Raw genomic sequence first — 22,378 nt, 5'->3', positions numbered from 1 at the left:
AGAGATTTCGGTATCGTCTAAGGATTTTGGTAATCAAAGATAATCTAGGATTAGATGTTGGCATGCAGCTTAAACAGAACAACCATGTTGGGCTTGAAAATGTGCTGTAGCCAGCCCTCCAGCTGCAGGCTTTAGAGAGTGCGAGGGGAGGGAAAAAAAGAGACAGACGTGCACTCACAAAGGCATGTCCTTGCAATTAACACTTCCAGCATTTTGCTTCCTTGGAGAGACAGCACTCTTCATCAACACTGAGGCCAACATGTCTTTTAATCCTGCAGGATTTGGTGGGTATTTATTGTTCATGACACATCAGTCTACAGCTGCAGTAGCCCACTGTTTTATGATGCACTTGATGAAAAGCATACATCATATTCATGCTAAAGCTGGGGTAGGCTACATGTTCTGGGGGCTGGTCATTTGGACCAAATCAGGTGAGCACTATAAAACAGTAAAAAGAAAATTAAGATGCACAGGATAACTAGTGTGCGTGGTTCAGATTTCATGTGGGCCATAACGATAAAAGTACATATTTGTACTTGCATGCCTATCTGGTGGGAGGAGCCTAAAAAAAGCAGAAATAGTTGACTATTTTTAAATGCTGTTTAGATTTTTATTAACCTTTTTTTCTTAAACACTAGACAAAGTAGCATTCATATTGCTGTTTCCTCAACACTTTTTTCATGCCGTAGTTGATAATCCTCCGTTTTTATCGTTCAGCCCAGCCGAGTTTTAGTTTTGTCACACCGTCCACATTTAACAGTAACCCAGTGGCAAGCGGTGTATTAGCTGTGCTCAAAAGCTAATACACCGATAAAAATCAGGAAGCTTACCTGCTTCACATCTCTGTTTAAGATCCTTTTCTCAGGCATGTCCAGGTGGCTTTTCCAGGGACGTTGCTATTCTAAGACCGCTCGCTGGAAGTCCGACTCCAACCATCATGGTCCTCAAACATTGCAGGAGCAAAGGTCAACTTCTAATTCCAAGTTTCTCATGGAGAATCATTGCTGGTAGTGAGAACTGAATCTACAGCTACTCCCAAGCAGATTTTAATTTAATTAAATCCAGGAGTCCACAGTTTCTAAGCAGAAATTAGCTAGATTGCAATTTTTGATCAAACCTCATATCTAAATAATAAAGTCTCAAGAAAGCCAGAGAATTCAGATGATTTCTCTGGCATGATGCTGCTGGTCTGCCTCCTAAAGCAGACTTCCTATCAGCACAACATGGAGACGGATCTAGGTAGCAGCTGTCTTTAATGTTTAAGAGGACAACAGATGATACATGAGCAAGTGTGACTCCCTAAAGGTGCACAGGAGTAAGCACAATAACCTTCCACTCTCAGATCAGCATGCAGTTGACTGGCAGTGATGAGAGCTTGCAAAAAGATCAACAGAGAAACAGCTAGAGAAAATGACCCAAATGGACAAGGTAAGCAAAAGCAGGGTGGGGGCAAGCATGGAGACCAGAACACTGCTGGACACCAGCATTAATACACTTCTGGAGATGGTTAGGATTTACTGGGTGAGCATGTTTTTAAGAAAAATGCGGAAATGTATCCAAACAAAATATTACGCTGGCTACGACAGCTCCAAAGCTAATGTGAGTCCTGAATGAACTTTTGTATCGGCTAAGGCGTGAGCAGATCTTGCTGTTGTGTTCGTGTCTGCATGTAACAGCAACATAACTCAAAGAGAAAATTCATCTCCACTAAACACCACACCGAAGCCTTTTTAACCAACATTTCCTGCCTTCCTACCAATCAAACCATACACGCAACGTCTGTGTACCAACCCACATCATCTGAATGCCTGCTTCCTGTTCAGGTTCTTGGTATTGTGTCAATTGCCCAGCTGCAGTCTGAATTCAAAGTGTTTGAACTGTCCTGTGATGCGTGCGACCTGATTTCTAAAATCCACTCACAGCGAGATAAACCACCGAGATCATCAAGAACCGCATCGGCAAACGATTCTCAGAATCGCTCAAATCATTTCACTCAGACTGGATTTGTAAAGATACATTTGACGGCCTCGTGTTTCCATGTTGCAGTGAACAAAAATAGTTATATTTAATATATATTTAGTACATAATAAAATACTTTGTTTTTAAGCTTTTTATGAATAAAGGCTGCTAAGTAATAAATTATTACCATAACCCTGCTAAGACCACAACCTTTAATTTGTGCAGGACTGCATTAATGTGAAGACCATGCAGCTGTTTCCAGGTGTTTTATACGACAGAACATTAAACATTTAAAATGAAGACCGATGCAGCTTGATCCATGTGCTGTAAATTTATTTACATTTTTATCATAGTGGGAGTAACCCTGACCTTCTTTATTGGAAAAGTATAGCCACTGTTGACAGCACACACAACAGCATAACGTTGTGATGGTTTCTGGTTTTTAAAAAAAAGGGAAAATGCGAGCAAAATATTCACTCCTCTGTTCCTTTGTGGACTGACACTTCCAACAGCAGTATCCAATTGTCACATCAAACGCCTACATGGGAATATGTGATAACATGGTGTGCAATCATGACAGAGAACTCTCAGCTGTATATTCCATATATTTCAACCTTATACATGTGATCCACAGCTGAACTGGAGAGATCCATTTGAAAATGATCAGACAATGGGGAGAACTGGTGGAGATTAAATATTTCACTTCTTCTTCCTCTTCAGGGATTTCCACTCTCCCTCCTGGGTGGCCAGACTGCCCATTAGCTCTTTCACTTTTCTCTTTCTCTCTGCATCCCTGAAACACAGAATGTGTAAAAGTTAAATCGTCTACTAAGAGAAGCATGAACATTTCTGAACAGATGCTGGAGTTGTATCCACACCTGTTCATGACCTCGTTGAGCTTCTCTCTGGCCAGGAAGCGTGAGTCCTTCCTGATCTCTCTCAGAGCGCCCTTAAACTCCCTCTTGTATTTATGCTTTAGTCGCTCCTTCTCTCTCTCCTCTCTGGTGCTGCCACGCTTCTTTCCATAGTCCAGCCTGATAATAACCAAAAATGGCACACGAAATATTAAAAAAGAGGGGAGACATCCATCGTAAATCTTTGGCTACCTGAACAATCTGAACTGCTCGATTTGGATGAGCAATTTATTTTGGTGCTTACACTTCAACAATCTTGGGCGTGAGCAGCTTCAGAGGAATAGGCTTTCTCTTGTCAAAAACAAGCGCACTCTGAGTCACAGGCATACTGCTAATGGCCTCCACGATCTCACTGCTAAGCTCCTGCAATGACAAACACTGTTACTAAACACAGAAAATTCATCCAATTAAGATAAAAATAAAAATAAAAAAAACCCCAAAAAGAAACAAAACAACAAAAAATCAGCACAAATCTGTAACTAACCTGTAATGGCTCTGGTAATGTTTGGGTGGAAAGATGTTTTGAAAGAAGCGTTCTGATTGGCTGAAAGATGTGTGTGAAGGAGGGGAGGTCTTTGTAGAGCAAGCAGCACCTCTTCACCAGGTCGAGGCAAGTAGACAAACACGTTAACCTGTGAAAAAACACAATTATGAACATTTCAGTTTTATAACTTTTCTCATGTTAATTAGCCTCTATATACCTCAGGTCCTGAAGCCCAGTTCTCACTTCACACATATGACTTCCTTTCAAACACTGCTGCACGTGCAGATCGCAACATTTGATTTTACAAGTACCGTATTTTCCGGACTATAAGTCACACTTAAAATCCTTACATTTTCTCAAAAATTGACAGTGCGCCTTATAATCCGGTGTGCTTTATGTTTGAATTCTGGTTGTGCTCACGGACCTCGAACCAATTTTATGTGGTACGCAGCGCTTAAAAATCTGTCAAAAAAAATGTTTTAGTACGACTTTGGTAAGCTATGAAGCCGCACTGCTTGATGGATTGTCTGAGCATTACGGCTACCGTAGTCAGGAGCCTTGAAGAGCAATCTGGGTCCTAAACTCTGTCGTCTTCAGGTCCCAAAGTCAAACGAACACTGTGGCATCACTGAGAGTTAAAAACTGTCTAAATTCTTTCATCTTTAATAAAACAATCAGCGTTTACCAGGTGCAACAATTATGTTTAACATCCAGGCATCCATGAAAAGTTTAAATGAAGGCAGAAAACTAAACAGCAGTGATGTTTGTAGGGTTACTGAAGTTGAACTAGCTGACGTGATTGCTAGCGACACAGCTATGTTAGCATAACATAAGCACAGTGACGCTGGAGGATGAACGCTAACTTTTTTCCACTCGATAAAAGTTAATGTGAGGGTTCCCGATGGTTAGAGACAAATGCAATCGCATGGCAGGATGCTGTAAACGGACCAAACTTCAGTCAGGAGAACAACTGAGATAATCCATCCACAATACAAGGTTAGTCATTAATATACTGCAACAACACGGGAATAGAGCAGCTGCGAGAGAGTTTAACATGAATGAATCAATGGCACGGAAGTGGAGGAAGCAAGAAGAATGAGTCGAGGAAAGTTTGACTTATCTGACTGTTTTGTTTCGCTTAATGCGTCTTATGGTCCGAAACATACGGTAACTGTTGCCTGCTGTCTATAAATGTCACTCAGAACTACAAATTACAAACATGGTGGAGGCCGGGTTGTAGGATATACGGCTGCTTTTGGAACCGGGACACAAAGACCCACAAACAAGAAGCTGAAGGCAGCTACGGTAATCGTCTTCCAGACCATCTCAAGGAGGAAATGCAGCATTTGGTGACGTCCACGGGTTCCAGACTTCAGGGAGTCATTGACCTCTCTAAAAGCATTAGCTCAATTTTCTGTGTGACACTGCACGCCTCCATCTTTACACATTTTAGACACCCTTTAACCTTCAGTGTACACTCACTATCCTCGCCTGCTTTATCACCCAGAAGTAATTACCACACCCACTGGCCTCTTCACACACAGCTGCTTGTGTGCATGTGTCACTGTACGGCCTCAAGGAATGCAGAAATTATACTATGAAACTGAGCAGAGGGACTCTCATGCAGTGGCGTATATAACACTGTGGGAGAACTGGACTTGATCAGACCCCAGGGCACAGGATTTAAAGATGACTCACTGAGTACTATTTGATCAAGACTCATTCTGAGTCATTAGGAACACAAATACTGGAAAACACGACCTGCCCTTTGTAAACTGTACATCAAAATGATTAGCAGCTCAAAACTGACTGAGGAATAAATTGGAATAATACATATATCAGCCATGAAATTAAAGCTAAGGTGGATAACACTGATTATCTCACTGCAATGGTATCCTTCTTTTAGATCGCGTGGACATCTTTGTGAATGTGTCCTTTTTATGGGAAAAGACAGCAGTGTGAAGAAGGCGAGTGGAAGTAGAAACCCTGGATGTTCCATGTTAACATCCAGCATCATCTGGATGTTATTCTCACCCATACCCCTCACATTTACACTTCTTTATGGCAACAGCATTCCCTAATGACACTGAGAACAATCGCAGGCCCACTGCAGAAATGGTTCAGGGCTGGTTTGAAGGACATTATAGAGTTCAAGGTGTTGACTTGGCCTCCATATTTTGGAGGCTCTTTTAAATTTTTCCCCCCATAAATACAACCAGTGGCTGCTGTATTTATGTCTCTGCATGTTTAATGAAATGTTATCGATAATTACCACTCATTACAATACATTGATAAGTATTCGTTTTAGTTGAGCATGAATAAAAATGTATGTTCTGACAAACTGTGCACAATCATGATCTGCTGAAGCCTGAAGCTTAGCTTTGTGCCCACACACCAGCTGCTGTGTGAAACCGTGCTGGCGACTCACCCGAATTCACACAAGTGGATAAATCAGCTCTGAGCCACTCAGCGTATCCAGGTAAACCAAGTATGAAGGCCTATTTTAGGTTTATCAGATGCAAACAGCGGTGGCTGTAATAATAATGAGCATGTTTATCACACAATAATTGCATTAGCACTGTGGAACATGCAGCCAGTTACAGAGAAGATGCGTATGAATGCACGCTTGTGTGCTTCAGTTTTGTCCTTACAGGAAAAAAAAGACAAAAAAACCAACAAATTAACTTTTTTTAATGTGGCTCCGTTTTTTTTAATCTAATTATTTCCTTTTTGGTGATCCAAACTGATCATGAACAGTGTGAAGGAGAAGACAAAGGATTTTCTCACACTCCCTCTCTGTCCTCCCACTGTGCCTATAACTGTCTCCAGGAACGTGTTAATCTCTGTTATTACATGGTTATCATACATACTACACTTTCAATAGTCAACAATGGCACTCCTAGATTTACAGATTTGTTGTTGTTTTATTCGGCTACTCTAACAAAGAAATTTTCTAATTTTGGCATAAACCGCGTGTCTGCATCCATCCTCCATGTTCTTACCAGGAGGTTTTGTGGTTGGAGTCTCAGCTGGAAAACAGCTGAACAACTCCGCTGGCAACAGGTGATGATCAAACGTAATTCTGCACGTCACTCTTCCCCTCTAAAGGTCTTTATTAGGATTATTCACATGCAGCATGGCACATCGGCTAATGGAAAAGGCTAATACAGTCTATTGGCTGCAGTTTTGTCTTCTCCTTACCAAATTACAGCAACAGTCTCACTGAATGACCCTGAATCAGCACTTTCATTAAGAACAACTTACCCCAAACTCTTCTAAAAGACGTTGCCAGTGTTATAATTCAACTAACTTCACTAACCCTTCAAAACCAACCGAGATATTTCATCTTGATTTATGTCCAAAGTTACACTGGTTTCATCTGTTTGTGGAGGGTTTCTTGTTTGTTTGCTTTGATTTTTGGAAAACCTTACTTCACCTCACTACTTTACAGCTAACTCTACTGTACAGTATCTATATTGTATTTATATTATTAAGCTAAGCTGCTGTCCATTTTTTGGCTGCTATAACACTTAATTTCACAATTTTAGGGATAAATGCAGATATTTTCTAATCTACATAGAACAGCCAAAGCGATTATTTGTATTGGACCATTTTAATAATGCCCAGTGCTTGTTTAAGAATTAAAGAAGCATTGAACTAGACTTGACTGAACAAGCAGGGTCATGTTTTACCTGTGGGTATCTCTATCAGGGTCGTTTTCGAGGTCCAGCTGCTGAGTAGCAGAGAGTGGGAGGCTTTTTTTGCTCCAGCTCCTGCAGGACTCTGACGATGACAGCACTAAAAGATCGCTGTATTTTCCTGATGCTCTGAAGGGTGGCACCACAATGTAACCTGCAACACAATGTCAGAGTATGTCAGGTCAGTTTCACACCTTAACAAAGCATACCTGCCGTATAAAAGTGTCATACCCAAAGATGCCTTGTCCTGCACTGCCAGGTGTAGCGTCCCAACCAGGAAGTTGATGAGCTCAGGCAGGAAGCGCTTTGAAAAAGAGACATACTCCACTCCCAGAGAGCACAGAACTAAACCTGATGTTAGGTCCTGTAATGATCTCACTGGGCACTGAAAAATTACAAGACATAGACACAAGCACACAAGATTCAGGATTACTGTACACAGAGAGACAGATCTGGAAAGAAAATGCGTTTGTCAAACTCAAACACATATTTGTTTCAAATAACTTACAGAATGTTCACATAACAAGGAGCATGGACTTCGTCCCTCATCATTTCATGATCTTTGGAAAAGTTTACTAACGCTATGCTAAATTAATTTTTTTTGTTTTTTCTGTTATCAAACTGTTCTCCCACTAGGAGCTCAGTCTGAGTGGAGTTTTTTTTCTCCTCCTCTTACCTCATGTAGTGTATTTTCGTTGTTTTTTCCTATCAGCCTACCTTCCTGACATGTCTCCCCAATGTGATGTTTGTGTAAAGTTGGTCAGAAGGTTCCTTTGTAAGTGCGCATGCGCCATTAGCGTGCTGCCTGCTGTAACCCTAATTTCCCTCGGGATTAATAAAGTATTCTGATTCTGATTCTGATATATATGCATTTGGTTAATTTGCAACCGAGGCTTAATGTCTATTTGGTACAATTCTAGCAAGAACAATGAAAAGAGAGAGATTGTCATCTAGTGTATATTTGGCATTTCGAACAGGTCTATTCTAAATATTATTTTGATTTAACTTCTGATTTTTACCTGTTTAGAATTGTAGCCTCAAGTGATGTGTGGGTAAGCATTTGTGTGTGTATGGAAAGGACAAAATATGTGCACGTGTGTTCGTGTATGTCTGTTGGTAACATAGAAAGGACTACCAGGATTCAATGTGATGGCCTCCTGACATTTAACAGCAACTGTTTTCTGAAGTTCCACAGAAAAGTAATTAATCACACACACACACACACACACACACACACACACACACACACACACACACACACACACACACACACACACACACACACACACACACACACACACACACACACACACACACACACACACACACACACGGTAGCAGCTAGGCAAGTTCAACACTCGATAAGATCCCAAACTGCTCAAACAACACAGATATTAAAAGATATGTAAAAATATTAAAATGTCTGTTTGTACCTTGGTGAGAGCCTGGCTGATGAAAAGCAGCGCTGGAGTTGTAACTGGGTGCCTGAAGTCTGAGGTAGGAAACAGCAGGGCTGTCACCTTAAGGTAGATGAGCTTAAAAAAGAAGGAAATATACAAATGAAGGTGCAACATATACAATAATAAGTGTCTTTACATTAGAGAATTAATTTTATTAATCCTACTTTAAAAACATCTGGGACAAAGTCCAAAGCATTCACTTAAATCCTGAACATAACACATCAAACGTTAAACATCTATTAAATCTTTTAAGAAAACAGTTGCACTTCTACACAGTCCTAGTTACATTTTGACTAATATCAGTTTGAACAGTGTCTGATTGTTGAGTTGCCAGAATCAGATGAGCAAAGAGAGGATCTGATAAAAGTAAGCTCATCCAGCTCTTCTTCAGTTCTTACCCCAGGCTCAGGGCAGCAGAGTGAATGATTCGCAGCATGCCTTGCTGGCTTTTACTGAGAGGGATGACTGAGCGACGGAGGCACAAATAACAGGCCTTTAAACAGATTGGCAGTCAACTCTCATTTTATTCCCCTTTTAATCACAGCAGTGGGTTAGTGAGCAATATTTACAGTGCAGATTGATTTTTCATCAAAACTAAATCAAATTACTAAAGAAACCATTTAAACCAGGCTAAACTTTGTTTCAGTGCAACCACTGCGGCCTACTCATCATCATAGCCTGACACACAATGATCCCCACAACAGGAAATGGGCCACTGCTCAATCCATCATTCAGAGACAATGATAATAAGTTAACAGATTATATAGAGAGAATCTACCTGCTCTTTAGAAATATATACATTTTAGAACCAGTACTTTCAATCAGGTTCTCATGACTAACATGGCAGTATTACTCACTCACGCACGCAGTGCAGCTGAGTTAAAAGTTCTGTGTAGTGTGTTAAGAGGTCACGGTACAAGCACTGATCAAAATCAGCTGGGATGAAATCAAACTGTAAGAAGCTCTATTGCTTAAAGATGAATCACTAGTTTTCTTTATATAACACTGGAAGGTCTTAACATTGATTCAAACATTGATTCTACCTGAAGCGAGAATGGCGCAGGCCTACGAATCAGTCAGTCCCTGAATGAGCTGACATTTAAAGACTCCAAAATCTATAAACACCACGGTGAACATCAAACATTTACCACAATCAAAGTAAGTAATTCATACCATGTCTAGTGTAGGGAAAGCTGCGTGACCTTTGACCTCAAGCGTCTCTTCCATGCTATGAGCGGCATCTCCGAGGATGCTCTGCATAGCCTTACAGGCTGCATCTGGAAACATCTGGCACAGAGCGTACACCTCGCTGCAGAGGGATTTGCAAAAGGTAAAGAAATGTCTTTATTTCAAGGACTAAATATTTTGAAGCCTCTTTCTGAACTCACGGTATGAGCTTATCAATGGTGCTAAGTTCAGGTGGACTCCTAGTGGCCAGCTCTCCGATGTACTCCAACAGAAAGCCAAAAAGTTTCTGGAACAGAGAGAGCTCTGTGAATTCACATAACGGTGAAAGCTGCCGACTCATCACACATGTGCATCCAACTCTGTAACTGTACCTGCAGTTTGAGTTTATTGCCTACAGCCAAACTGGGGTGGTTGCTCTTTTGAGTTCTGGCCACAATGAGGCGCTGGTTGTCAGAGGTGTGACCACGTAGCATATCCTTCAGATCGTTGTAGCTCTCAGGGGCTGTGAGAGGAAGAAGAAGAACAATACAGTATTGGATATTTTGTAAGGGAAAGAACTAACTATAACTAAACATGACACTAATCTGACTTTTTTTATTTTATTTTAATGAGTAATAAATTCTGGTACCAGCAAATGTGTATGGGAGCTCTGCTTTGGCTGCCTCCTGCTGGGCCTTCACTTCCTCTTTGCTGAGAGTCTTCTTCGGCTTGGGGCTGGCCTCTTCCTCCTCCTCATTTTCGCTTTCTTGCTCAGACTCGAGGTCTGAGTGGCCATCATCTTCACCACTTCCCTCCTCTTCTTCCTCCTCCTCCTCCTCTTCTTCTTCTTCTTCCTCAACTTCATCCTCCTCTGCATCCGATTCCTGTTCCTCACTGCTCTCGCCCTCTCCTTCTTCATCTTCAGCCTCATCTTCTTCTTCTTCCTCCTCCCCCATGTTCCATTTTCCATCCTATGGACAGGAATAACACATTAAGATAAAAATCAACAGTCATACTAGGAGGAATAACCCAAAGTAACAAAACTGTTCTGCATTGTGTCGTCTCACACCTGATAAGCCAGAGTCTTCTTGTCATGCTTATCCAGAACGAAGCCGTCATTGAGGTCATCAGCAGAGAAGTGAATCTGACTTTGTGCACCTTCCACGACTTCCTCTCCCATCATCCTCCTGAGACGGTCAGCCTGTAGAAAGATCAGATGATGGGAACTGGTCGTTATCAATTACTTCTCTAATTAAATTCACCATTGAAGTAAAATCTCAAGGCGATCTCAGGTGACCGTAACTCAAAACCCTGCAATCTGGAGAACAGCAAAGCTGCTTTTTTTGGAAAACCTGTACAGTTATTGGTTTCTGTTAGTTACATTGTCCCATGATTCCCAAACTTAGGGGAAGACTTTTGAAAGGAGAAAAACTAATCACAGATTCTGATAGGATAGGGAAGGGGTTAAGGATTACAGGTACTTAGATCTCACAAGGTCAAACCGCATTTGAATGCTGCCTTTGACGTGACTGTCATAAGAGCAAGAAGCTACTTCTCCTGTCAAAATGTAAGAGCTGCATCGTATAATGCTACAATGTGGCTTTCCAGCATCTTTTCTACGTGGCTCCTGTTAGCTGAGAGCTCGATTTATTGGGACAGTGATGTCTTTGCATTAAAATGATGTGTCTATCAAGAGGTATTTTCTCTTTTTAAAGACTGAGAATAAAACCTGATTTCAATTAAAAAGGAAAAAAAACAAAGAAAGATCAGGCGATTAACATCAAAGTGGTCAAAGGAGCTTGCAAAGAAAAGCGTCTGGACTTCTTTAAGTTGCAACTTAAAGAAGTCCAGACGCTTTTCTTTGCAAGCTCCTTTGACTATGATGACCTGGATGACTGAGAACCTTCACAGACAATAATATCAAAGTGCTTGACAGCTGCAGACAACAAGGCAAATTTCCACAGAGCAAATGTACCTCGAGTTTCTGCAGCTTCTCTCTCTCTTCCTTGGCTAGCTCCTCTGGAGTTTTCATCTTCTCTGAGGGCTGAGCCTTCATCTCAAAGCCGAGCTCTCTGACCATCATGTCATATTCCTCCAGCTAGAAAACACAAACATGAAGCAAAAGGTATTTATTACAAAAAAACACACACACACACATCTGGGTGGAATGGTCTTTTTGCAGACTCATTTGTGTATTCCTACTTTGGGTTTCTCCTCCTGTTTGTCAGCTTTGGGCGTCTTTTTCACCATCAGAGACTGTATGTTCTTCCAGTCTTGATCCAGCTTCTCGGTCAGCTCCTGGGCCTCCTCTCTCTGCACCTGGCGTTCCCTCTGAAAACAAGCCCCAGACATCAGCCCTTAGCAGTTTAGCAAAGTCTGTAATGTGCAACAATATGACAGGCAAAGGCAGCATGGGCCAAAATCCATCAGCAGGACCGAAGCCTTACCTTCTCCTGCTTGGACTTCTGGATGAGCTCTTCAATGAGCTCCTGCCTGGATTTTGCCCTCTGGCCTCCCTCCTCCTCCTCCCCCAATGCCTTCTTCCTGAGGAGACCACCTCCTCCTCCGAAGTGGGACGCAGTGAGCTCAGCTAGGTGTGAAAGAAAAATAATGTCACTAATAAATGCCAGCTGTGTCATCTATAATAACACTCGTGTTCACTCCAAGCTGTGGGCTGGGAATGAAAAAAGATGGGCAACATGTTTGGGAATATGCAGGAAAATTAATTAACATTAATTCCCCCCATATCAAGGTGAGCTTATCTGGAGGATAACAAACAGTGACTATTAAAATATCAAAGTATTTAAATGAAAATGGATTCAAGGTACAACAGGAATATAAGAACCATGTAGATGTGGAAAAAATCCCTTCATCTGGCACTCAGACTCACCAGACAATAGACCCTTTTCTTCTGATTCATCATCGCTATTCACAACATCATTGAATTTCTCCATTTCAGCCAAAGACTGGCCATAATGAGTCAGCTCTTCCTCCTCATTCAGGTTGTACACGTCCTTCTTCTCATGGACGCGCTAATAATAAAATACAAAGTAACAGAAGGTGTAGGTTTGGTACATCTGTGCACAAGCCAGTTTATTTTCACTTTTTTCATTATGCAGCTTGGACAAAAGAAGCGACAAATCTTTGCCTGTAAGTCTAGTATTAACATGACCAGTTAGGTCAACAAGTATTTAAACACAGTCGTTATTATGCTGTGATAGATTAGAAGTGAGCCAAGGCTGTGTGGAGCAGGGAAATTATTTTACTGCTATTGTTAAATAATCATCATTATTACCATTGCATTAATAATATAATCTGGAGTTTATATTGCATTCAGGGGTTGAACAGTGTGTGTCTTTCAGAAAGGCTAAAAGTCACAGGCTGACAGGAAACAGGCTTGCAGAGAGTTTGCAGAAGCAGGAAGTTATTTTGAGCAGCAGGCTAAGACGAGGCTTTAACAATGTAACAGATAGCTTTAAGAAGGCCTTAAGATGTTATGCATACAGTTATTATGTTGACCTTGTATTTCAGGTGCAGTTATGACTATTTTATACACAATGCATATCTGTGCTTATTAAAGAGTTGGAGCTCGGTCAATTAATTGGGGGTTGGAAGCTTTGTTCGGCGCGATGTCCGGACAATCTATTGTGCAAGTGATTTGGAGCCATAGAAGGAATTTCAGTACATGCTTACAAAACACTTATATATCAGATCATTTTATATTAAGCTTTTAAGTAGAGGTTCTTGGTTAAAACATTTATTTAGTAGAGGACATACACATAGTCTCAGTGAGCCTCTGGTCTGGTGAAAGGTCAGAAGTGCAACAGGTGAATTGAGAAAGAGCATGTGAGGTCGTGACACACACACATGAGTTAGATTTATTTAGAGGAGAGATTAGTCATGTCTCGGCAAGAAAGAGGAACAATTCACTTTAAGACAAGAACGGAAAGTACCAGCCATGAAAATAGAAGATGATCTTCTGGGTTAAAAGTCATTGTGGTGTTGATCTGATCTATGTATAAAATGTATCTGTGACGCATGAAGGGGCGTCAGTAAATCAAACCCTGATGCTATAAAATATCTGTTCATGCTTTGATTAAGTCGAAGCTCAATTGCTGTCTGCGTACAGAGTTGTCTTCCCACACGTGTGTATTCATTAAAAATCATTGTTGGACCAAGAGCTTCTGGACCATGGGTGGTTTGTACTCTCCCTCCTCAATTTTGAACCTTAACAGCTGCAATGAAGAATAAACTGCATTTAGTTTATACAGGCTCTAAAGGAATTAGAAAAACTAAAAATTGATCTATCAGGCCTTTACTGAAGCCACCTTCAGATGCTGCGCAATTGTGGGTCTTCCTGTATCCAGTTTTCTCTTTAGTAAGTAAACAGCACACACAGATGGCATGAAATCAGTAGGCTATGTGACCATAATCAAAATCTTCAAAATAAGTTTGATAGAAACAACTACTCAGCTGTCATGTCTCCAGTTGTTTGTGTCCTTGTCAGATTGTATATTCAAGGCGTTTCTTTCACTAAGAGGTCTAGAATCAACATTTCAGGCCATAAAAAGGAAGTGACGAGACTTTGGTTTTTTTTAATTGGAAAAAAGAAAAAAAAATGTCTGAAATTCACAAAAAGTTAAATGCAGGTTTTTTGTTAAACTTCTCAGGTCTGGACTTGAATCACATCATGACTGGTTTATAGCAAATCTAATGAGTTATGGAGGATGTACACACTGATTAAGTAAACGACTGATGCTATATCCACAATGACGAAAGTAACACACACAAAAAAGAAAGAAATCATGTTAATCACTAAATGCTTGGCTTATTTTATCTATTCTTTATTTCACAACCTGACGATCAATGTGTCCTTTCAGGCAGCAATAAACACATCGCATCACTGACCTGTCTCTCCATCGTGAACCTCTGGAGAATTTTGTCTTCGGGTGCCATCTTGGTGTCATACTCTCCAAAACGTCTGTCAATAAATTTGCTGCATCTGTTCTTCTGTTTGTATTCCTTCAGCAGGGTCTCTTTTCTCTATAAATTAAAAAAAGAACTGCTTATTAATTACAAGCTGCCTAAACCCTATCAATTTAAAAAACAAAAAATAATAATAAATCACACAAATTAGAAACAACAAATGATGAAGATTTTACTTTTCTTAGCACTTCTGCTTGTATTTAGACCAGTTCACGGCTCTCTCTGTTCTTACAACCCTCTCAGTGACTCCTGCAGAAAGTCCCTCTCCCAGCATGACTGTGTGAGCACCAGGCTTCACAGCACAGATAGTGTTAAATGCACAGCGAGCTGTGAGCAAACGCTGCCAGAACAGAAAAGTTTGTGGCTTCAGTTCTCTGGATCTTTGGAGATTTTGGCTTAAGCAGCAGAGCTTATATACAAAACAGGTAAGAAAATGTCTATTCAGATGTCTATTCATATTAATGTACAGAATTCACCTGCTTGCTGCTACTACTGCACATTCACCCAATGTATATACTATATATATATATATATATATATATATATATATATATATATATAGCCGGAATGGCTAACTGAAGGCCGGACGGTCCTGATCCCCAAGGACCCCAAGAAGGGAGCGGTCCCCTCCAACTACCGACCAATAACCTGCCTCAGTACTACATGGAAGCTCCTGTCAGGCATCATATCGGCTAAGATGAACAGGCACATGGGTCAATACATGAGCGGGACACAGAAAGGAATTGGCAAGAATACCAGAGGTGCAAAACACCAGCTACTGGTAGACAGAACAATCAGCCGAGACTGCAAGACCAGACTGACCAACCTGTGCACTGCCTGGATTGATTACAAGAAGGCCTATGACTCAATGCCCCACAGCTGGATACTGGAATGCCTAGAATTGTACAAGATCAATGGGACCCTAAGAGCCTTCATCAGGAACTCAATGGGGATGTGGCGTACAACACTAGAGGCCAACTCCAAGCCCATAGCACAAGTTACCATCAAGTGCGGGATCTACCAAGGAGATGCTCTGTCCCCACTGCTGTTCTGCATAGGCCTGAACCCCCTCAGTGAGATCATTAACAAGACTGGCTACGGATACCGACTACGGAACGGAGCAGTTGTCAGCCACCTCCTGTACATGGATGACATCAAGCTGTATGCCAAGAGTGAACGAGACATCGATTCACTGATCCACACTACCAGGCTATACAGCAATGACATTGGAATGTCGTTCGGACTGGAGAAGTGTAGTCGGATGGTAACAAAGAGAGGGAAGGTAGTCAGAACTGAGGGGATTGAACTACCAGAAGGCAACATTGCAGACATAGAGGACAGTTACAAGTACCTGGGGATCCCGCAGGCAAATGGGAACCATGAAGAGGCCGCTAGAAAGGCTGCAACCACCAAGTACCTGCAGAGGGTCAGGCAAGTCCTGAGGAGTCAGCTGAATGGTAAGAACAAGATCCGGGCCATCAACACATACGCCCTGCCCGTGATCAGGTACCCTGCTGGGGTAATAGGCTGGCCAAAGGAGGAGATAGAAGCCACTGACATAAAGACAAGAAAGCTCCTGACCATGCATGGAGGGTTTCACCCCAAGTCCAGCACCCTGAGGCTGTACGCTAAGCGGAAGGAAGGGGGCCGGGGACTGGTGAGTGTCAGCACCACAGTCCAGGATGAGACAAGGAACATCCAAGAATACATTGGGAAGATGGCCCCAACTGACCGAGTGCTCAGTGAATACCTCAGGCAGCAGAAACCCAAGAAAGAGGAGGGAGACGAGGAACCATCATGGAAGGACAGGCCCCTGCACGGTATGTACCACCGGCAGATAGAGGAGGTGGCTGATATCCAGAAATCCTACCAGTGGCTGGACAAAGCTGGACTGAAAGACAGCACAGAGGCACTAATCATGGCAGCACAAGAACAAGCTCTGAGTACAAGATCCATAGAGGCTGGGGTCTATCACACCAGGCAAGACCCCAGGTGCAGGCTGTGTAAAGATGCCCCAGAGACAATCCAGCACATAACAGCAGGGTGCAAGATGCTAGCAGGCAAGGCATACATGGAACGCCATAACCAAGTGGCCGGCATAGTGTACAGGAACATCTGTGCCGAGTATAACCTAGAAGTCCCGAGGTCAAAATGGGAGATGCCCCCAAGGGTGGTGGAGAATGACCGAGCTAAGATCCTGTGGGACTTCCAGATACAGACGGACAAAATGGTGGTGGCTAACCAACCGGACATAGTGGTGGTAGACAAACAGAAGAAGACGGCCGTAGTGATCGATGTAGCGGTTCCGAATGACAGCAATATCAGGAAGAAGGAACACGAGAAGCTGGAGAAATACCAAGGGCTCAGAGAAGAGCTCGAGAGGATGTGGAGGGCGAAGGTAACGGTGGTCCCCGTGGTAATCGGAGCACTAGGTGCGGTGACTCCCAAGCTAGGCGAGTGGCTCCAGCAGATCCCGGGAACAACATCGGAGATCTCTGTCCAGAAGAGCGCAGTCCTGGGAACAGCTAAGATACTGCGCAGGACCCTCAAGCTCCCAGGCCTCTGGTAGAGGACCCGAGCTTGAAGGATAAACCGCCCGCAGGGGCGTGCTGGGTGTTTTTTTATATATATATATATATATATATATATATATATAGTATATATATATATATATATATATATAATGTTCTTCCTCTACACCCCACCCCAATTTTTTTGCACATGTCGAGGAGCGTGTCAGGCTACATTTCACTGTGTGTTATACTTGTATAACTATGCATGTGACAAATAAAGAACCTTGAACCTTGAAAAGCTTTTAACTAGAGCTGGGCGATAGAACGATAACGATATGTATCGCAATATAACTTTTACTCGATAGAGAAATTAAGCTATCGCGATAGACCTCGCCGCTCTTGTCCTCTTAAAAAAAAAAAAACAAAAAAAAAAACAAGGTCAGCCAATCCAAACTAAGTAGCGCAGAGCCGAACCAATCACAGCCGCAGCGTCACGTCGCGTGACTTGTTACGTACAGCACAAGTGCCAAGCCGCACATGTGTTTGTTTGGGAAGCAGCCAGCGCGTAATGGAGGAAATGAGTGTGCCGACTAGAAAAATCAACCGAGCATGACCGAAGAGAAAACAGATGATGGTTCCAGCGCCGGAGAGATTGTCGAACGGAAGAGCCATAGAAGTTCCGTAGTGTGAAGGTATTTCAGCTATTTCAAGTCTGACAAAAAACAGAGTAGCGTGCACTGTAAATTGTGCTGAAAGCAAGTCTGGAAATACAATAAACTGGTGCATGCGTCACGTTATTGTTTCGGTGAAATGAATTTCTACAATACTGTTACTGTTAATTCTACTCTCTGCAGTGTTTAAATGCTTACATATACACACAGTTACTGTCCGTCCACACATACGACCCGTTTCTGCTTCTGTGCCCCAGCTTTGTTTACTTTTTCCCACTGAGGCTTCTAGACTTCTGATTGGCCAACATTTCCGCACGGTTAGGAATCTAGCGCCACCTGCTGCTTTGGCATGTTCATAGCAGCGTTTTCCTTCATTTCTGCCTTTATGTGTGGACGGGATTATTTTTTTAAAACGGAAACGGAAAATCTCCGTTTTCGAAAATACCCGTGTACGTGTGGACGTAGCCTCAGTCTCTGACTGGAAGCGCTAATTCGTCATTCGGCTTTTGTCAGACTAAAGTAACTGTTAACACTGTTTGAAAAGCTCAGCTATACAACAAGGAGAGATTGAGAATTTCCTTTTAGTTCTCAGTTTATTTGATATTGACAAAAGTAAGTCAGTTTTGTCTGTTCTTCTGTTAAACAAACTAAGATTTCTTTTTAGAATTAATATTTTGTTTCTAAGTGGAATTGACAATTTAGTCTGTTTCGTTTGTTCTATTTTGAAACTTAAACGCTTTAGCGGCTGCCTTTTGTGTAGTTTGCAATATTTGCCTTTATTTATCTGAAAAAGTCTCATGTTCCTTAAGTACATCTACCCTGTTGAATTTATTATGGGAAATAAATATTTAAATAAAAACAAGCTGCTGATTATTTCACATTTTACTTGTGAGCAACGGCACATTTAAATCTTACAAAAACAGTTATTTGGCTTATATCGTGATAGATATCGTTATCGCCTGAAATGGAAAAAAAAACATATCGTGATATGAAAAAATCTCATATCGCCCAGCTCTACTTTTAACTGTCAAGTTAAAGGTCAAGTTAGCAGGAAGTCTTCAGTTTAGGACTTGAAAACACAAAACATAAAAAGATATAGTTAATAGTTAAATTCATATATGATTTACACGATGTTTAGATAAATAGTTTTCAGCACTGACGGTCGCGCAATGCAGTGTAACTGGTCTTTCCAAAAATATGAATACAATTTAATAAAACAGTACTGAGCATCAGCAAATCCCTCTAAAGTGAGCTCACACCTGAACACAAGGTCAGGTGAGTTCATTAAAACATAATAGGGGCTGTCTCTTACCTTATTGACGGCTTTGGATCGAGATACACCGGGCAGACCCACATCATGCTTGCTTTTTCTCCCCAGGACATCAAATTTCTTTCTGTTGATTTTCACTTCAAACGGGTTGTTTTTGATCTCAGAGGAGGTTTTGGTCTTTCGCACCTTGTCAGCAAGGCTCCTCTTCTTCGGCGCCTTCCCCATCTGTAACAAAGCAATGGCTGAGTTAACATTACTGTCTCTTCCCCTCCTCTGGTTGTTTACAGCTTAAATCTTAGATCCTATGATAGTTAATTATGTTTATTTACTTCCTGGGAGTCTCGTTTTTTTCCTGCGACTTCTACAGGATACAATTTTTTGTTATCGTTATACTGGGTTAATGCTAGCTTAAAAATTAGCTTTTAAAGCATTCAGGTTTACAAAACAGACACACTTGTTAGATGAAAATGCCAAATGAAATAGCACACGATGTTAAATCCACAAGAAAAAATATTGGGCTACTTTCAGGACAGTTAGCTTCACTGTGAACCGTCAGCAGCTTGTAAACAAACTCACATTTTCACAGACAGGAGGTGCTCACCTTTGAGCCGCGTCGGATTATTAAGTCCAGGCGGAACAAAAGATTAGGAGGGAAGGCTTCAGCGACACTAAATTCAAGAAATAATTGTTTAATATATCCCTGCCCACGTTGCTTCACTGAGTTTCCATTTCTTCCAGCGTGCACAGCCTAAGGTGAAAGTTCACCACAATAGAGCAGACATGAGGTACTTCCGGTGGAAAAGCTCCTACAGCGCCTCTAGAGTTTAAAGATGGAAGTTCACCCTTCAAAATCAAGAAGTGGAGACGAAGCCTCCTGCAGTTATCGTAGTAAATTCAAACTGTGTTTATACAGATGGATGAAAAATTAAAAGAAATTGAAAGAAAGCCCAATAAAGTAGCTTAGGAAGGGTAATATTACTAATACTAAACATTCCAATATAATAGAAGCAGCCAAAATCTGTGAAATACTTTTTGTAGCAGCGTTTTCAAGCATATCATTTTTTATTTATCCATCTATCCATCAATTCATCCATCCAATTTGTTCTGGTTATCCAGTTCAGGGTCACGGCAATGGGGTGAGATGTGCCAGTATGCTACAGATCATAGAGAGACAGACAACCATTCATACACACCTACAGCCAACAATTTAGAATCACTCATTAACCTGATGCCACACAGACTGTGGGAGGAAGCCAGAATACCAAGACAAAACAGACACAAAGAAACATGCAAGCCCCACACAGAAAGGCCCCAGACTGGATTCATTCATTGTTTTTTTTGTCTGTTTTTCTCTTCCAGTGAGAATAAAATGAGACAGCTCATTTTGACCCCAACAAGCCAAACAGAACAAGTGAATGAAATAACTTCTAGCAACGAACATGCTGACCTTGTGTCTGCACAACAATTTTATTATAAGGAAGTACACCCCACTGTGTCCAATTTACACCCAATGTTTTGACCCCCTTAAATATAAACTGGAACTGCATTTTGAAGGTCAATGCAGTGTCCTGCAATTTAGGGTTTTTCATCAATGTTTACTATCTGCAGAAAGCTGTATATTATTAATGTCCAAAATTAAAAGCAGAAACAACTGAACATAATTCACTGAAGTACAGAGTGTTTCGTGTGTTGACTAATCTGCTAAACCACATAGCAGGAGGGAATTGCAAAATTGTAGTGGTGAGAGTCAAAATGCTGCTGCTGGTGGAGATGTAGCAGGTAGAGACATGTATGAGGTTCTCTAATTAGAGTCTGAAAGGCTAGTGACAGAACAGAGGATGAACAGTTCACAGAAGAAAAGCTAGAGAATGATCAGGCCTGAGGGTTTGAAGGACATGGGGCAACCATAAGGAATTAAGACGAGGAGATGCGACCATGATTTGTCTGAGTTATTAAAATTTACGTGATCCTATAAGGATAGAAAGGAGAGTAAAGACTATGAAAGCCCTGGCTGTTTCACAGTCGTCATCTCAAAGTAATAATTTCTGTATGAATCCAGGAAGAATGTCCCATCAGATCATCAGCTCAATTAATCCCAGAGGCACCCAAGGTTGGGATGTTTTTAACAGTGAAAGTGTGAAACTCTTCATCTAACCTGAAAACAGGAAGTAGACTGATTCATCACAGATCTAAACATTTTCGAGAAAAGCACAACCCCCCTACACACTGTTTCCCATGGAGTGGTGATTAGACTGGAAATCAATTTGAGGTTCCCATGGCTAAACTGACATCATTAGCTTCACTGCAGGCTGACTAATGAATAACTGCATCATTTTATGGGTAATTAATTGTGGCAACACAGCTGTACTATAAACAGATGCCAGCACATCCACACAAACACACTTTTCACATGAATCAAAGCATAGCCACCTATTGCAAAGAGATTTAAGATGTTTGTGACTGTTTGCCAGGATATTATCATGAAATCAATGATCCTGCATGTAAATTAGGTTAGCATTTCTTTCCTCCACAACTTAATGAATTGTTGCTGACATTCCAAACTATTTTTCATTGGCTAATATGACCAACAAGAAGACAGAGACACACAGGAGAAGAACAACAAACACACTTTTAGTTGTTTGATTTATTTGTGGCTTGTTTATCAGATCAGAATGATGGTAAATACATACAGTTAATGCACTTGGATTCATTTAACACAAGCAGCTAAACCATTATTCTTATCACTGATTCTACAGTATCGCACATTTTAACAACAGCAGTTGGTGGATGGGATAATGTTCTGAAATATAGCTTGACGTTTACGTAGAAGTGCAGAACAGTAGTAAACAGGACAGTTTCACTCTTGTACTTGGTACAAACTGAGGTTTCAGATTTCATGTTCAGAGAAAATGCACTATATTCACTTCTTAATTTAAATTACTTCATCATTAGTCATAGATATCTTAATTTTTTACAGGTCAACACAAATAGCGCACTCAGACACTGGTTTGCCATGTTATGATGAAAGGCTGATCCACATAAACATCCTTTGAAGTCGCATCAATAATCAGCTCCTATAAGAAGAGGCAGAGAAAACAGAGGGCGACTTAATCCTTTCGTTCATTTAACGTGGCCTGTTCTTCGTTATTTGTGAGCTGTATAATATTAATGATAATAATAACGCTCTTTAATTATTTACATTTAAATAGAGAAACCTACAGTGTTTAGATGTGTATAACAAAAATGAGCATCCCAC

General features: G+C 41.2%; 2 protein-coding genes across 3 annotated transcripts in view; both read right to left on the bottom strand.

The window, feature by feature from the left end:
* Positions 1–2,275: 2,275 nt before the first annotated feature.
* nop14 (NOP14 nucleolar protein homolog (yeast)) lies at positions 2,276–19,887 on the bottom strand. Of its 2 annotated transcripts, none has more exons than XM_080874779.1 (19): positions 19,699–19,887; positions 19,165–19,347; positions 14,591–14,725; positions 12,573–12,714; positions 12,130–12,272; positions 11,885–12,013; positions 11,658–11,780; positions 10,752–10,883; positions 10,332–10,653; positions 10,075–10,205; positions 9,904–9,989; positions 9,689–9,824; positions 8,489–8,590; positions 7,287–7,440; positions 7,050–7,209; positions 3,358–3,505; positions 3,118–3,236; positions 2,838–2,993; positions 2,276–2,752 (listed from the first exon to the last, which is right to left on the bottom strand). In XM_080874779.1, exons 2-19 carry the CDS (start codon positions 19,345–19,347, stop codon positions 2,659–2,661), a joined length of 2,595 nt encoding a protein of 864 aa, XP_080730905.1. In that variant the 5' UTR covers positions 19,699–19,887; the 3' UTR covers positions 2,276–2,658. The 2 variants fall into 2 exon arrangements, with proteins under 2 accessions (XP_080730905.1, XP_080730904.1); XM_080874778.1 differs by having other exon boundaries at positions 19,724–19,886.
* A 1,947-nt stretch (positions 19,888–21,834) lies between these two features.
* LOC308391631 (sucrase-isomaltase, intestinal-like) overlaps positions 21,835–22,378 on the bottom strand; it is a 29,402-nt gene continuing 28,858 nt past the window's right edge. Inside the window, exon 48 of the mRNA XM_080874286.1 lies at positions 21,835–22,196. Coding sequence (XP_080730412.1) covers positions 22,119–22,196 — 78 coding nt within the window. The 3' untranslated portion in view covers positions 21,835–22,118. The remainder of the gene's footprint in view (positions 22,197–22,378) is intronic.

Source organism: Rhamphochromis sp. 'chilingali', assembly GCF_963969265.1.
Source record: "Rhamphochromis sp. 'chilingali' genome assembly, chromosome: 2".
In the NCBI taxonomy this organism is placed as follows: domain Eukaryota; kingdom Metazoa; phylum Chordata; class Actinopteri; order Cichliformes; family Cichlidae; genus Rhamphochromis; species Rhamphochromis sp. 'chilingali'.
Note: the sequence above shows the minus strand (reverse complement) of the source record. Positions and strands in the feature narration are given on the sequence as shown.